The 16489-nt window shown below is 44.5% G+C and overlaps 1 protein-coding gene across 5 annotated transcripts in view; it reads left to right on the top strand.

Annotated features, from left to right (window-relative positions):
* The first annotated feature begins 3657 nt into the window (after nt 1-3657).
* The window catches only part of Ezh1 (enhancer of zeste 1 polycomb repressive complex 2 subunit), a 39433-nt gene continuing 26601 nt past the window's right edge, over nt 3658-16489 (top strand). Inside the window, exons 1-4 of one of the 5 annotated variants that reach the window (XM_036195653.1) lie at nt 3658-3740; nt 14409-14467; nt 15712-15832; nt 15944-16045. In XM_036195653.1, the coding sequence (XP_036051546.1) occupies nt 14463-14467; nt 15712-15832; nt 15944-16045 (228 nt within the window). In that variant the 5' untranslated portion in view covers nt 3658-3740; nt 14409-14462. The other 4 variants (XM_036195649.1, XM_036195651.1, XM_036195652.1 and 1 more) reach the window with 4 other exon arrangements.

Below are 16489 nucleotides of genomic sequence, written 5' to 3'. Positions count from 1 at the left end.
TCGTCACCATTTTGTTCAGGTGAGCGACCCATGTGCATGAGGTCTAACAAACGCTCTTTGTTCTTGCACACTATTTGAGTGTGGCGTCTTCCTTCAGCAGTTCCTCAGACCCTACACTACCATCAATATGGTGATGGTTCCCACATCTCTCATTGGTCTCTCCGATATTCAGATCTTCTGAGCATCTCTTTAGATCACTCCCTTTATTTTGAGAAAGTCAGGTTCTGCCACAGAGGACAGAAGGCAAATAAGTGAAGCCCCTTGCTTAGCCTGCTCACTGTTAAAGGCTTAGCACGTGTTTTCTTTGATCTCAGCCTTATTTTTTTTTTTTCCTGCAGCTGCACCAGCTTAAGCACCTGAAGTCCTCCAGGCAAGATGGGGCTGGCCCGTTAGCCCACCCCAGCAAATCCATAGAAGCGTATTCGTCTTTGTCCAGGGAGATGTCTGATCTCTTTGGTCAGTGCTGCGTCCTTTCTGCTCATGAGTCGAAGTTCCACGAAACTTCTCACACATTTGGCTCAGTCTCATTTTGTCGTTTCTATGACAAAAGATTCTGTCTCTGGGGGTTGGGGATTTAGCTCAGTGGTAGAGTGCTTGCCTAGCAAGTGCAAGGCCCTGGGTTCGATCCTCAACTCAAAACAAAACAAAAACTAACAAAACAAAACAACAACAACAAAAACAAACAAAAAAAGATTCTGTCTCTGGCAACACTTCACCAATTATAAATGCAATGCAATGGTTCTCAAACTTGGCTACATGCTATAATTACTTCAAATGTTTTTAAAACTCTGAAAACCCATGCTGTCCCCTAGACTAATTAAACAGATTTTCTGGAGGGTGGGAGGCAGGCCCCTTGAGTTATTCGCATTCTCCAGATAATCTTAGTGTGATCCAAGTTTGAGACCCACATATACAGAAGGCATCAGAATAAAGAGAATACCATTGCAAGTTGCAGATATGCTATAAAGGAAGGCCAGGTGGTGGTGCATGCCTTTGATCCCAGCACTTGGAAGGCAGAGATAGGCAGATCTGAGTTCGAGGCCAGCAGGGTGGGTTCTAGGACAGCTACACATAGAAACACTTGTCTTGAAAAACCAAACAAATAAAAATAAAAAATAAAGGAATATTTATTTCGATTGGTTATTGAACAAATAAATATAAGAGGAAAACAGTAATGTGGCTTTTTTGTTTTTAAATTTTTTTATTATATTATAAGTGTGTGTGTATATAGGTGTGGATGGGTGGGTGGGAGTGCGGCAGCCACATGGATGTCTGGGGATTAACTTTGTATAGGTGATTTTCTACCTTCATTTAAATAGATATTCTAGGGATTAAACATAGGTCACCAGGCCTACACAGAAAGTACCTTCACCCTCTGAATGGTCTCACTGGTTTAGAAACCTGAAGTTTTTATTTATTTAATTTAATTTATTTATTTTTTCTAAGACAGGGTTTCACTATGTAGCTCCGGCTGTCCTAGAACTCACTTGGTAGATCAGACTGGCCTCAGACTCACAGAGATCTGTCTGCCTCTGCCTCCCTAGTGCTGGGTGTTAATTCCACCAATGGAGAATAAGACCACTACCAAATTTGAAGCAAGTTTTAATTAAATATTGGCCAGGTGGATAGACTCTGGCTAGATCCATACCAGGTTCCCAGGAAATGGCCCTGAGTCAAGGTTTGCAGTGGCTTAAGAAGGAAAACCCATAATTCATTGCATTTCCCATCAGGTCCAATCAGCAGCAAGTGTACATTCTGAAGTACTTCCTGCCTGTGAACCTCCTGCCCACATGTGATCAAGCACATCCAGTGCAGATGCGTCATGCAAACTTGTTTAGGAGAGTGAAAACATGTGGCTTGTTATTTCCCATACACAGTAGCCTCCAGTATTTCAGGAACTATCTGTCCTTGGGCAAGGGGCTTGCAGAGGGTGTACAGGTGCCCTCTGTACCCATCCAGCAGTTCCCTACTGAAGACTGAGTGCCCAGCCAGCCACTGAGGATTGGTCAGCATCTCCCACAGCGCAGGCCACCGAGTGGGTTGGAGCCACCAATGAGTGGTCCTGAGCTCCTTTGCAGACACCTGAGCAAAGGGGAAAAAGGTAGAAGGAAAATAAAGTTCCTAAAAGCTGGGGGGAAAAAAAAAAAAAAAAAAAAAAAAAAAAAAAGGAAAAGAATAGCAGGGGCTGGCGAGATGGTACAGTAGTTAAGAGCACTTTTCCTTAGGACCAGGGTTTGATCCCCAGCACCCACATGGTGGCTCACAGTGGTCATCAACTCCAGTCCTGGGCCCTCTTCTGGCCTCCAAGCATGCCTGCACACATATGGTGTACACATATATACACTCAAGCATACACATATATACAATAAAATAAATAAATCTTTAAAAATTAGTTGAGGTCATGTATTTTTGTCAAGGACAGAGAGAAGTGAATTTGTGCCCTTTTCATTGCATCGTATTGGGAAGTCTGCTGAAGCTGGCAAGGTAGCTTGGCGGGGAAAGGGCAAGGGCACTTGATACCAAGCCTGACCTGATGACCTGGGTTCCATCTCTAGGACCCACATAGTGGAAGGATAGAAACATCTTCTGAAAGCTGTTCCAAAGAGACACCATAGCATGTATTAATGCACACACACACAACTAAATAAATTATAATATTTTAAAGAATAACCGGGTTGGGGATTTAGCTCAGTAGTAGAGCGCTTGCCTAGCAAGCACAAGGTCCTGGATTTGATCCTCAGCTCAAAACAAACAAACAAACAACAAAACAAAACAAAACAAAAAAACCCTGCTAAAGATCTCTCTCATCCCTGGTGATTGATGTTTCTTACCTCTAAAGTTACTATTTCCCTCTTGTAATGTTAAGTATCTTCTTTGGGCAGGTGGATCTCTGTGAGTTCAAGGCCAGCCTAGTCTATAGAGCGTGTTCCAGGACAGGCTCCTATACTGAGAAATCCTGTCTAAAAAAAAATAAATAAATAAAAATTAAAATTAAATATCTTCTGGAGAGGTTTAAAAGAAATTACTGAGGCTAGTTGTGGTGGTGCATGCCTTTAAGCCTAGCCTTTAATGTATTTGTAATATTTTGCCTTCCTGTTTGTCTGTGCATCACTTGTGTGCCCGGTAACTGGAGGCCAGAAGAAGGTGTCGTATCCCCTGGGACTGGAATTACAGACGGCTGTGAGCCTGGGTACTGTGGGTGTTGGGGACTGAACCTGGATCCTTTAGAAAAGCAGTGTTCCTAACCCTGATCCAACTCTCCAGCTCTGTGGGGAGATATTTTGATACACGGTTATATATTTTTAAGTGAAGGGGAGACTGAAATAGGGTAGTCGAGTATGAATAAAACAAGAACTTAGCACCTACAGGTATTTGAGGTGTCGGTAGAGGAGAGGTATCAGAATAAAGACATTCTAAGCTGGCTTCAAAAACTTGAGATGTGAGTTGTTTAAATACGGTCGGGGATGGTGCACTGCTGAATAAAGTCTTCAGGAAGGTATCCCGTGGCTCTAGGAAGATTTCTCCAGAGCCTTCCTTTTCCTCTGACAGCGCCACCTAGGAAAGTGTCGTACTAGGGTGGCACCGACTTTGCCAAACCACACACCTGCGAAGAACGTGCTCCACGCGCTGAATGCGCACGCGCAAGGATGAGGGGGCGCACGGGGCGTGGCCGCGGCGCAGGGGCGTGGCCGCAGCGCGCAGGCGTCCTAGCGGCGGGTCCCTGCGTCTCAGGATGGAGGGTGAGTGAGTAAACAAGCCCGGGCTGGGCGGTGGGGCCCGGTTTCTGCGCGGTGCGGCGCCGGGTCCTCCGGGCAGAAGAGGCGAAGAGACGAGGGCACTGAGAGGAAGCTGAGGGCCACACCATTGCCTGGCCCGGGGGTAGCGCGACGTAGGGTGCTGTCGCGAGTGGGACCCGGGGCGAGAGCGCGTGCTAGGCTGCTGGGGGCCGCGTTGCGGAGGAGGCGCGACGGGGGCGGGCCCGGCTGCTGGCACCCGTGGGAGCGTGGGTGCGCCGTGGCGCCTGCCCGGCACCCTGACGCTTGTAACCCGGAGGGTCAGAGGCCCGGGTTAGGCTTGCGATGGCTTTGGGTGATGTTGAGGAAGGGCTGGCCAGGCCGAGACGACGGCGAGGTGAGAGAGGCTCTCTGGGCACCGAAGTGCAAGGGTTTAGAGGTTCCCAGGGTCGCGCGGCGGCGCTTTCCGCAACATTTTGCTCCCGGAGCTTGACATTGATCTAACCCGCCTCCCTCCAGTTCCGGGTTTGAAGTGAAGATTCATCTTCAAACTGGGGCTGGCTGTCCCGTCCCCAGAATTCTCTGGAGAATCAAACGATATAAATGAGCGCGCCCTGAAATAAAAGGCAAGGTGTTGTATTTGGGACATAACTTGTCAGGAAGTAAATATGGGACAAAACTTTTAAAGGAATTTTTTTTTTAAGGTTTAATTATTTTATGTGTGTGAAGGTTTTGCCACTGTGTATGTGTGTGCACTACGTGTGTGCCTGGTACCAGAGATCGGAAGAGGGCATCGAATCCCTTGGAACTGGAGTTAAGGATGGTTATGCACCAACCATGTGGGTGCAGGGAACTGAACCTGTGTTCTCTGAAAGAGCAACAAGTGTTCTTAACGGCTGAACCACCTTTCCAGCCCGTGGGATGAGCTTATTTTGGTTTAAAAAAAAAAAAAAAGAAAGAAAGAAAAGAAAAAAAAGTAACTACTGAGATGATGTAGGTGGTGGGGCACAAGAAAGAGAATGGATGCAGAGGGATGTTAACGTTGGTGGATGGGAGATGAGAAAATGGTATTGGGCGCCGGGCGGTGGTGGCGAATGCCTTTAATCCTAGCACTCGGGAGGTAGAGCCAGGCGGATCTCTGTGAGTTTGAGGCCAGCCTGAATGTTTTTCCAGCCTGAGAAGTAGGAATTCTGCCAGAATTTTCTTTTTCCAGCCTTGGAAATCCAGATACGACACTGTACGGGAGATGATCAGCTCCCATGAGATTTGGGTGCATGCTAGAAAAGGACTTAATTGTGTAGAAATATGGGATCTGCACTCTGACTGTGGAGGTAGGAGGCTTAGGAGTTCAGCGCAGCCTTGTGAGGGCTAGCCTGGCCTTCATGAAACCCTGTTTCAAAACAAAAACAAAAACAAAAACAAAATCTATCAAAACAAAACAAAACCAGAAATTTGTAAACATGGAAGAAAGAACCATTTGTAAAAATGCAAGATTGGATGGGATATGATGTGCTCACCTTGAATCTTAGCACTGGTAGGCAGGTTTGTGACTGAGGCAGGTGAGGGGTCAGTTCAAGGATAACCAAAACATTATAGTGAGAGCTTGGCTCAAAAGAAAAAAAATGCAGTAATGTTATTGCCAAGGTTTGTGTTTGGGCCTGGGCCTGGTGGCACACACCTTTGATGCCAGGACTTGGGAGGCAGAGGCAAAGCGGATCTCTTGAGTTCCAGGCCATCCTGGTCTACACAGAGGTCCAGGACAGCCAGGGCTGTTTTGGTATGTGTATCACAGACCTTGTAAATCAACTTAAGGAGCAAAGGTGTTTGTGTTTTACTAATCGGTGTACCCCAAACACCAAAAGCAGTATCCGGCATGTGATGAGAGCTTACTGCACATTGTTTTGAGTAAATAAATAATGAGAAAATACATCTTCCTAATTCTGCCACTGAGAGAGCACATGTAGGCCAGTCATGGAACTTGAAGCTGAAAGCACAGCTTTGCAACTTAGTGTGAAGTACCCTTTCCTTATGGTGCTTACAGTGCTGCCTTTAGAAACAGCTCTGGATGGAGGAGCCTGGAATTCACATCGAAATGTTGCTTTCAGAAAGTTGAGATTGGGAGGATAACTCAGGAAGGAAAGACTGGCAGAGAAAGGAGGCCTGCGTTAAGTGTCCAACTGGTGGATTTGATCCCCAGCACTTCAAAAACCAAACCCAAGCCTGCTCTTAGAAAATACTTCCAGCTCAGTGGCAAGGCCCTGGGTTCGATCCTCAGCTCAGAAAAAAAAAAAAAAAAGGAATACTTCCATTCTGGAAAGTCCCAGATTACCTTGTGTGTTTTCTGCGTATGCACATGTGTGTCCGGTTCCTGCCTTCAGTCCCACTAGGTCATCATTTGGGACTCCAGTAATCTAGACCAGGGTCATGGGTTGGGGTTTTTGTTTTCTTTCTTTCTTTTGTTTTTAAAGTGTTTTTGAGACAGGGTTTCTCTGTGTAGCCCTGGCAGGCTGGCCTCGAATTCACAGAGATCCACCTGCCTCTGCCTCCCGGGTATACCACCACTGCCTGACAAGTCATGGGTTTCGTGACTGTTAGTTGGGTTCTGATGCTTTGCCAGCGTTATGTGTTGTGTGGTTTCTCCTTTATTACTTGTGTGTGAGCCAGTCTAACTGAAACTGTTTTTATCAAACAGTAATGGATAGTCCCTAACATTAAACTTGATGCTGATGTAGTACAGAACCAGCCATGGCAGGGCCCTGCCTGTAGCAGGCTGCAGTAGCTCTGCTCAGTCAACATGCTACATCTCCAAGCCAGCATTTTCCTCAGTTCCCGGAAATAAAAATAAAATCTCCTCCCAAAACCAACCATGCTTTGATTTTTGTCACTGTTCTCTCCAGTGGACATGTCCTGGTTCTCTTGAACAGTTGGAAATACTAATGAGTTCTTTAGCAAACTAGGCATGGTGGCACATGCCTGTAATCCTAGCACCTAGGAGGTTGAGGAAGGAGACTCAGGAGTTCAAGGTCATCCATGATTACCTAGGAAATTTGAAGTGAAGTGGACTAGGTGGAATACATGAGATCCTGGGGTGTGTGTGTGTGTGTGTGTGTGTGTGTGTGTGTGTGTGTGTGTGTTTTGAGACAGGGTTTCTCTGTGTAGCCCTGACTGTCCTGCTTGCTCTGTAGACCAGGATGGCCTTTAACTCAGATCCAAAATGCTATCGCTAAAGGCATGTGCTCCAACACAGCCAGCTTGAGATCCTGTTTTTCAGAAGAAATAATAGAAGCTTGTTGTGCTCAGCAACTATCCTTGTCATCTGCAAATACTTTGGAGAAGTAGAAGGATGTCATGGTGTTCATCCTTCTGGCCTTACTACTTGACACTGTCATCTACAACAACAGTGTTGGGTTGCATTCATAACTATCCTGGGATGCAGACAACCTTTTGGCCACAGTGTAATCAGACCTTTCTCTCCTGCCCTCCTGTTCCCAGATACCTGGCAGCTGCTTTCCAAATTATTGACTCGGAGGCTTAATATTATTTATAAATGCTTGGTTGATAGCTCAGGCTTGTTACTAGCTAACTCATACATTTAAATTAACCCATGTTTCTATTTACACTTTGCCTAGTGGTGGCACCTTTATTAGCATGGCACGTTCATCTCCTGCTCCCTCTGCATCTGGCTGACAACTCCAGGCTCTGCCCTTCTCCTTCCCAGCATTCTCAGTTTGCCTTTCCTACCTAACTTTATCCTGTTCAGCTATTGCCCAGTCAGCTTCTTTATTAAACCAACCACAGTGACAAGTCTTAACAGTGTACAAAAGGATTATTCCACAGCATTACAGGTTGGACACACCTGGATAAATAAAAAAATGTGCTTACTATCATAATTAAAGGTTCTGTCCCATTGTGTTCCTTGCTTCAGTGCTAATTTTAATATGAATGTTGATAAAATTGAGAATCACTGGAATGACTCCAATACACACACACACACACACACAGACACACACACACGTGTACAAATGCACTCATGGGTTCTGTGCAGGGTAGGTTTAGCCCTATTTCCCATTCGAAAATGAGAAAACGGGGCTGGAGAGCTGGCTCTGCTGTTAAGAGTGTTTGTTGCTTTTGTAGAGGATCTTGATTTAGTTCCTAGTACCCACATGGGCCATAACTCCAATTTCAGGGATCTGACAATGTCTTATGAACTCTGGAAGGCACCGGGCCCTCCCATGGCACACATACATACATGTAGACCAAACATATAAAATAAATCTAAAGATAAATATTAGTTAAAAACAAAATGAAAAAATTTAAAAGCTGTAGTGCTTTTATGACTCCATAGCCTTTCTTACTTTGCTTATTAACTAAATTATTTTTAAAATAGTGAAGGGCCAGATGTGGTCTTTGCAGGGGTATGTGTTCATTTTTCTTCTATGGCAAGTTGTGTGGTAACCATATGCTTCACTTTGCTTTTTATTTTTTGGTGCACACCTGAGGTCACAGGACATCTTTCAGGAGTAGTTTCTCTCTCCACCTTGTTGGTTCCATGAGTGGAACTTGGGTTGTCAGGTTTGGCGGCAGGTACCTTTACAAATTTTCCATTCCCACTGGCAGTGTGAGGGTTCTGGATGCTTCACATACACACTTGTAATTGGTTTTTAGCAGCCTTTTCTGATTTAGCCATTCTAGTGAGTATAATTATAATCTCGTGGGGTTTTGTTTTGTTTTGTTTTTTAAGATTTCTTTTTCTTTCCATACAGGGTTTCTCTGTGTAGCTTTGCACCTTTCCTGGAACTCACTCTGTAGCCCAGGCTGGCCTCGAACTCACAGAGATCCGCCTGCCTCTGCCTCCCTAGTACTGGGATTAAAGGCATGCGCTACCACACCATGGCTTATTTTTATTTTTAATTGTTTGTATGTGCATGTGAGTGCATGTGTCCTTGGAGGCCAGAAGAGGGTGTCCGATCTTCTGGAGCTGGAGTTAGAGGTGGTTGTGTATGGGTACTGGGAACTGAACTCTGAAAAAAGCAGCAAATGGTCTTAGCCACTGAGCCATCTTCCAGTCCTTTATTGTGTTAAATTTGCATTTCCCAGTGACTAACATGTGGGGTCCTGTGTGCATTTGATTGAAATTTTGTTCTTATTTAGCTGAAGTTAATTAGATGAAGACTTAAGTCCCAAACAGAGTATATTTTAGGTTGTCTTCAGTGTGCAATGACAATAATAAAAGGCTTCCAGTAATGAAATATTAGTGCTGATTGGCTTATGTAAGTAACTATAGAAAACACTAATAGAAACATTATTTTCTATGCACCACCTCCTTTGTCTAAGATGGACCACTCCATTTCTCTCCAAATCTGTTCCAAATGCTCAATTGTTTGCTTGTCTTGTCTTTTTTTTCTTTTCTTTTTTTTTAAGTTTGTTTTTACTTTTTATGATAACCATTGATCAGGATCCAGCTGCTATTTTATCATGTAGCTGTACCTTTAAGTGTTGCTTTTTTATTTTATTTTATTTTTATTTTACCTGCATGGGTGCTTTGTCTGGTGCCTGTGCAGGCCGGAAGTGGGCATCAGATGTCCTGGGACTAGAGTTACAGATGGTTGTGAGCTACTATGTGGGCTCTGGGAATAGGACTCAGGTCTTCTTGAACAGCACCCAGTGCTCCTAACTGTTGAGCCATCTCTCCAGCCCTCTCTAGTGGTTTTTGTTGTTACTGTTTTTTGCTTCTAAATCATACCTATGTCTCCCTACAGTATCTTATTTCTTTCCACATTCTGTGAGGAGTCATCTGCCAAGTAAACTTTTAGAGACATAGAAGACCCATTAAAAAAGCCAAATGAAATAAATACTGGCTCATGGGTACTCAAATATCACATTAATGGGTAAGCGGAGGAAGTGTAGTTTATTTTGCATCATGATTAGTTAAAACTTAAAGGCATTTTCATGTGTGTCGGTGTCTGCTCCTTGCCAAATAAAACACTTGAGAAAAATGAGACGTGGTTCTATCAACTGTTGGATTATTCTGTTACTGTCATCTCTCAACAGACTGCAGGAGATAACATTTCAGTTATGACTTCTTCCTTTATTGGAAACACTGGCATTTTTCTGTGACCATCATCTCTAAGAAATCTAAACACACACCATCGCTACCCCAGCCATCACTTCACCCCAGACCCCCACCAGCACCCCAGCCATCACTTCACCCCAGACCCCCACCAGCACCGCAGACATCACTTCACCCCCAGACCCCCACCAGCACCACAGACATCACTTCACCCCCAGGTCCCCACCAGCACCCCAGCCATCACTTCACCCCCAGACCCCCCACCAGCACCCCAGCCATCACTTCACCCCCAGACCCCCACCAGCACCCCAGCCATCACTTCACCCCAGACCCCCACCAGCACCACAGACATCACTTCACCCCAGACCCCCACAGCCATCACTTCACCACCCCACAGCCATCACTTCACCCCCAGGTCCCCATCAGCACCACAGCCATCACTTCACCCCCAGACCCCCACCAGCACCACAGCCATCACTCACACTCCCATTACCACCACCCTAAGCACTATCAGCCGCTGTTGGTCAAGTAAGTTCTTCCTATTACTGATCCCCAGTTTCAGTTGGATAAAGTGATCTGTTCTGAGTTTTCTATTTCAAAATATGGAGTGTTCGTTCATTCCTGTAATCCTTGCACTTGGGAGGCTGATTCAGAAGGATCTTAAGTTCAAAGCCATCCTGGTTACAAAGCCAGACCTGTTTTTTCTTTCCCACCTGCCAATTCCCAAATAACTAACAAGGAAATTTAATGTTAATTATAAATGCTCGGTCAATAGCTCAGGCTTATTACTAGCTAGCTCTTACAATTTAAATTAACACATTTATATTAATCTACATTTTGCGTTCCCTGTTACCTCTCTTATGTTGCAGCAGCTTTTTTTTTTTCTTTTTCTTTTTTTTAAGGAGGGTGGATTTGGGAGAGAAAGAAAGCTGGCTGAGAAATAAAAGCTATGAGAGAACTATTGTTAAAGGAGGTTGTGGTGTCTCATTGAATTGTAAATTACAACATTTGGGTCTCAATAAAGATAGCCTCAGGTTTCTGAGTTAGCCAGACCTGTCTGTGGCTTGAAGTACTTTTTCATTTCCTGGAACAGGCTGTTTCTGTTTGTTCTGGGCAGAAGTGATAAGCCATGTGTGGTGGCTCACACCTATAATCACTGCACTTGGGAGGTGGAGGCAGAAGGATCAGGAATTCAGAGTCACCCTTAACTACACAGGAAGTTCAAGGGCAGCCTGGATTGTGTGAGACTTCGTCTCAAAACACAAAACCAAAAAAACTAGACCAGCTTAGGGTGTCAACAGTTGAGCATCAGGCAGTCAACCTGTCCTGGAGTAAATGGCTTTAAGAAATTAGATGCTGGAGATTTCAGATGGGGAACTTTGAAGTTGTCCTCAATATGTCCATCATTCAAGTGGAGATAAAAGAAGCTCAGGTTTGAAAATTGTGCGCTGTTTGACTTGTGTACAGATGTCTCTTTTATTAACTACTGAGCCATCTCCCCAGCACCTTACAGATGTCTCTTTAATCCCAGCCCTTAGGAGGTAGAGCAGGCAGATCTAAGGTCAGGTCCATAGAGTTACAGGTTAGCCAGGGCTGCAAGAGAGACCCTGTCTCAAGCAACCAAACAAACAAAAAAAAAAGGTGATTTGGAAAAATCTTGAACTTTAGTTTTAAGAAATTTATAGTGAACTTCATGGGCAGTGGGGGAAAAAAACAACCAACATGTAAAATCCTTAAATAAAAATGTATTGATTTTAGCATGGTAGTTGTGGTGCACATCTTTAATCCTGGCATTTGGGAGACAGAGGCAGGTGGATGGATCTCTTGTGAATTCAAGGCCAGCCTGGTCTACAGAGCTAGTTCCAGGACAGCCAGGGCCACACAAAGAAACCCTGTCTTGAAAAACCAAAAAACAGAAAAGATGAAAAAGTAAATAAAATAAATAAAACATTATTGACTTTAAATTTTGCCTGGGGCTGGAGAAATGCTTGCTGCTCTTCCAGAAGACCCGAGTTTGGTTCTCAGTGTGAGGATCCTGTCCTTAATTACGTCACCAGCCTAAAAGGCCTCTGTGCATTCTTGTCTCCTTTTCTGCACTCTCTCTCCTTCCGTATTCTCTTCCCTCTGCATGGTCTCTCTGTCTCGTGGTCTTTTTCCTCCCCCCCACCCCAGTAAAGTTCTAAAAAGGTAACCATGGCTTGTGACTCTCCTCCAGCACTCTCTGTGGGCCGTGGCCAGCCACGAGCGCTGCCGCTTAACCAACCAACACTCAGCACTCACACTGGGTGGCTTATGTTCTTGTAACTCCAGCTCCAGGAGATCCAAAAAGCCTTTGCTTCTATGAGGACCTGCACACCAGTTGTATATACTCACACAGACACATAAATAAAAAGGCAGTGGTGGCGCACGCCTTTAATCCCAGCACTCCAGCACTCGGGAGGCAGAGCCAGGCAGATCTCTGTGAGTTCCAGGCCAGCCTGATCTACCAAGTGAATTCCAGGAAAGGAGCAAAGCTACACAGAGAAACCGTGTCTCAAAAAACAAAACAAAAAAATTCTTAAGGGGCAGGCAAGATGGTGCAGTGGTTAAGAACACTAGCAGCCCTTTTGGAGGACCTGAATTCAGTCACCTGTACCCAAGCCAGGTGGTTCACAACAACTCCAGTTCCAGGGATCTGTCTCCTTCTGGCCTCTATGGGTACCACATGCACCTGTACAACACCCCCCTCCCATATACATAATTGAAAAGTAAATATATTTGTAAAATATTTAAAAATATTAGAACAACTAATACTGTATTGGTGCACACCTCTAATCACAGCACTTTTTTGTTTTGTTTTGTTTTTCAAGACAGGGTTTCTCTGTAGCTTTGGAGCATGTCCTGGACTAGCTCTGTAGACCAGGCTGGCCTCGAACTCACAGAGATCCACCTGCCTCTGCCTCGCGAGTGCTGGGATTACAGGCGTGTGCCACCACTGCCCGGCCATAGCACTTTTTTTAGATGTATTTTTTGAGACGTGTTCAGGGTGACCTCCACGTAGCAAGGTTGACCTTTACCTTAAGTTGCTTTGCTTCACAAAGCTGGTGGTGGACACCTAAGTACCAGCGCCTTTGAGACTAAGACAGGAGAATCAAGAGTTCAAGGCCAGTTTAGACTTCATTTCAGAAATCTCTCTCCCACACAAGCACACAGTGTGGAACCTCTAGTTTCTATTTTGAATATTAGCTGTCTTTGAAATGATTCCTGAAACTTAAAATGTTTGACTAAGCGAATAGAAGCCGTTCTCAGGGCTGGAGAGACGGCTCTTCCAGACAAGCTAGGTTGAACTCCCGGCACCCACATGGTGTCTCAACCATCTGAAACTCCAGGATCACAAGGGGTCTGACTCCTGCCCTCTGTGGACACTGCATACACATGGTACTTGTAGGCAAAACACTCATACACATAAAATGAAAATAACTAAGTCTTAGTTAGGTCTCTAGTAAGCTTAACTAGTTAATATTAGAGTGAAACCAGATTTTATTAACTAGAACATATTTAATGTTTTAGGTCTACCTGCTGGCTAAGCTTAAAAATTGGGTAAGGAGCAGGGCAGTGGTGTCGCACGCCTTTAATCCCAGCACTCAGGAGGCAGAGCCAGGCGGATCTCTGTGAGTTCGAGGCCAGCCTGGTCTACCAAGGGAGTTCCAGGAAAGGCTCAAAGCTACACAGAGAAACCCTGTCTCGAAAAACAAAAACAAAAACAAAAACAAAAAAATTGGGTAAGGAAAGCACTTAGAAGCTTGGTGGTTGTGGGATACAAGTGATTGGAAGGATAGAATTTTTTTTTTTTAACAAAAAAGACTTATTTATTTTATTATTTCATGTGTATGGCGGTTTTGCTTGCATGTATGGATGTGCACCATGTGTTTACTTGGTGCCTGTGGATCCTCTGCAGGAGCAGCGAGCGCTCTTTACTACTGAGCTAACTTTCTCGCCCCAGAAGGATAGAGGGTTTTTTGTTTGTTTGTTCGTTTTTGTTTAAGATTTATTTTTTTATTTTATTTTATTTTTTTATGTATATGAGTGCTCGATCTGCATGCATGCCTGCAGGCCAGAAGAGGGCACCAGATCTCATTACAGATGGTTGTGAGCCACCATGTGGTTGCTGGGAATTGAACTCAGGACCTCTGGAAGAGGGGCAGGTGCTCTTAACCTCTGAGCCATCTCTCCAACCTAGCGTAGAGTTTTTTAATACATAAGTGATGCTCTAAATAGTGTTAAGGATCTAGCCAGGCAGTGGTGACCCTTAATCCCAGCACTCGGGAGGCAACAGGCCAGCCTGATCTACAGAGCAAATTCCAGGACAGCCAGAACTACACAGAGAAAGAAACCCTGTCTCCAAAACAAAATAAAACAAAAACAAACTAACAAAAAAAGAAAGTATCAAGCATCTTTGAGACTTGACTTAATATACAAAATGGAAGCAGAGACCCTGAAGTCCTCTGGTTGTCGGGAGAGTCCTGCCCAGGGGCTCAGTGTTGGAGCGTGCTGCACTAGTTCTGTAAACCCAGTTTTTATTCTCTTGCAAAGCTGAACGTTTCTTTTCCTCTTCGGCCTTGCAGTTCATTTGAAGAACAGAGGCACATTATAAAGTCCAGCGATTCCAGCTGCATTCCATGAGGTAAGTAGAGCATATCACACTAAATTCCCTAAGTATTCCACTGTAGTTCAGCCCCGACTCCCAAAAGAAAGTTACAGTGTAGCCAGTGTCCGTAGGTCTGCTGCTGACTTAGAGATGAGATTATTCTGTTGTCATGGCGAACTTTAGTTTGTTCTGTAGGCGGGTCTTCTGTCAAGCTTGTGAGACCAACTTGGATTTGGTTAAAACATTCCCCCTCTCTTGGGGCTCAGCAGTTAAGAACACTGGCCGCTCTTCGAGAGACCCAGTGTCAGTTCCCAGCACCCAAATGGCAGCTCACACCTGTCTGTAAGTCCAGTTCCGGGGTATCCAGTACCCTCACACAGCCCCACAACAATGCACAGAAAAAAAAATAAATGGAAATTCCCTCTCTCCTTTTAAAAGATTTGTTTGTTTGTTTATGTGTGTGAGTGTTTTGCCTGTATATGCCTGCGCATCATGCATATGTAGTTCCCGAGGAGGCCAGAAGAGGGCGTTGGATCCCCTGGAGCTGGAGTTTCAGGTAGTCTGTTGTGCTTGCAGCTCTTCCGGAGGAACTGGCTTTGGTTGATATCAGGCTGTTCCCAAACGCTTGTGACTCGAGCTTGTTGTCCAAATACTCTGTGAAAATCTCAGGCACTGGCACGGGCACACACTCATACACAGATAGATACATACATGTAATTAAAAATAATAAAAATAAACCCTTAACATTTTGAATTTAGTGAATAGGCATCCATGTGTCAAAAAAAAAAAAAAATCAAGTCCCTAATAACTGAGGTAACCATACTGATGCCAGTTTTGTTTTGTTTGAGACAGTTTTGCTGCGTGGAGCAGGCCAGCCTTAAACTCCTGATTCTCCTGCTCTATCTCCCAAGTGAGGAGATTAGATCATTCATTGTAATGCCCTGCAACCTTTTTGTTTGTCTCTGCCGGCAGTGCTGGGGCTAGAACCTGGAGCCACACACTTGAAACAGGTCTCTGCGAGTGAGCCACACCGTGCTGCCCAGTACTAAATGTAAGACAGGTCACTAAAGGATGGCAGACACTAAAACCCAGAAATTACTCCCACGAAAGTCTGATTTGGGTTGTAATTTTAAAGTCATACTTGAGTTTTCAATGTGTATTTTTAATGCATCAATTTCATGACAATAAACATATAATTGACCTCATTCCTTTGAGTTTGAGAACATCTTCCTTTCCAGGTAATCAAGTGCTGTTTATCATATCTGTCTCTCTGAGCCCAGGAAAATGGATATAGCAAGTCCCCCAACTTCCAAATGCATCACATACTGGAAGAGGAAAGTGAAGTCTGAGTATATGCGTCTCCGGCAGCTCAAACGGCTTCAGGCAAATATGGGAGCCAAGGTAAAAGTGCTTCCCAGGAGCAAGGCTGTATGTGCTGTGCGTTTCTCCGAAGTACGGGTCCTGGGGTTCTTCCCTGAGACCTGAGTCAAGTCTTTTCCTTGGCTTTGCTAGGCTCTGTACGTGGCAAACTTCGCAAAGGTTCAGGAAAAAACCCAGATCCTCAATGAAGAATGGAAGAGACTCCGAGTGCAGCCCGTACAGCCGATGAAGCCTGTGAGTGGACATCCTTTTCTCAAAAAGGTACTTCGGGGTATGAAGCCGGATTTCCCTTCTCCTTGGACACGAGTTATAAATCTAGCTTAAAAATTAACCATTTTGTCTATTGTCCTCCTCAATTATTGAGTATAATTGTGGCTTTTTCATAGGAAAAAAAAAACATTTATTGTCTGTTTTTCTGGGTTTTGTGTCCAAGCTGCATGACATCCCATTTTGTGTACTTAGATACTAGGAAACGAATTCTCTAGGTAATGGACAGAAGTGTAGCCTTACTATGAGTAAATACATTTGTTTATTTATTACATTGAATTATAAATTTAAAAAGCACATTCTAGCTGGACATAGTGAGACATGTGTTTGCAACCTAATTCAGGAGGCAGAGGCAGGAGGATGAGGAGTTTGAGGTTGGCCTCCACTACATGGTAAACTTGAGTCGCCCTG

This window comes from Onychomys torridus, chromosome 8, assembly GCF_903995425.1.
Source record: "Onychomys torridus chromosome 8, mOncTor1.1, whole genome shotgun sequence".
Classification (NCBI taxonomy): domain Eukaryota; kingdom Metazoa; phylum Chordata; class Mammalia; order Rodentia; family Cricetidae; genus Onychomys; species Onychomys torridus.
This window is presented reverse-complemented; position numbering and strand designations above follow the sequence as displayed.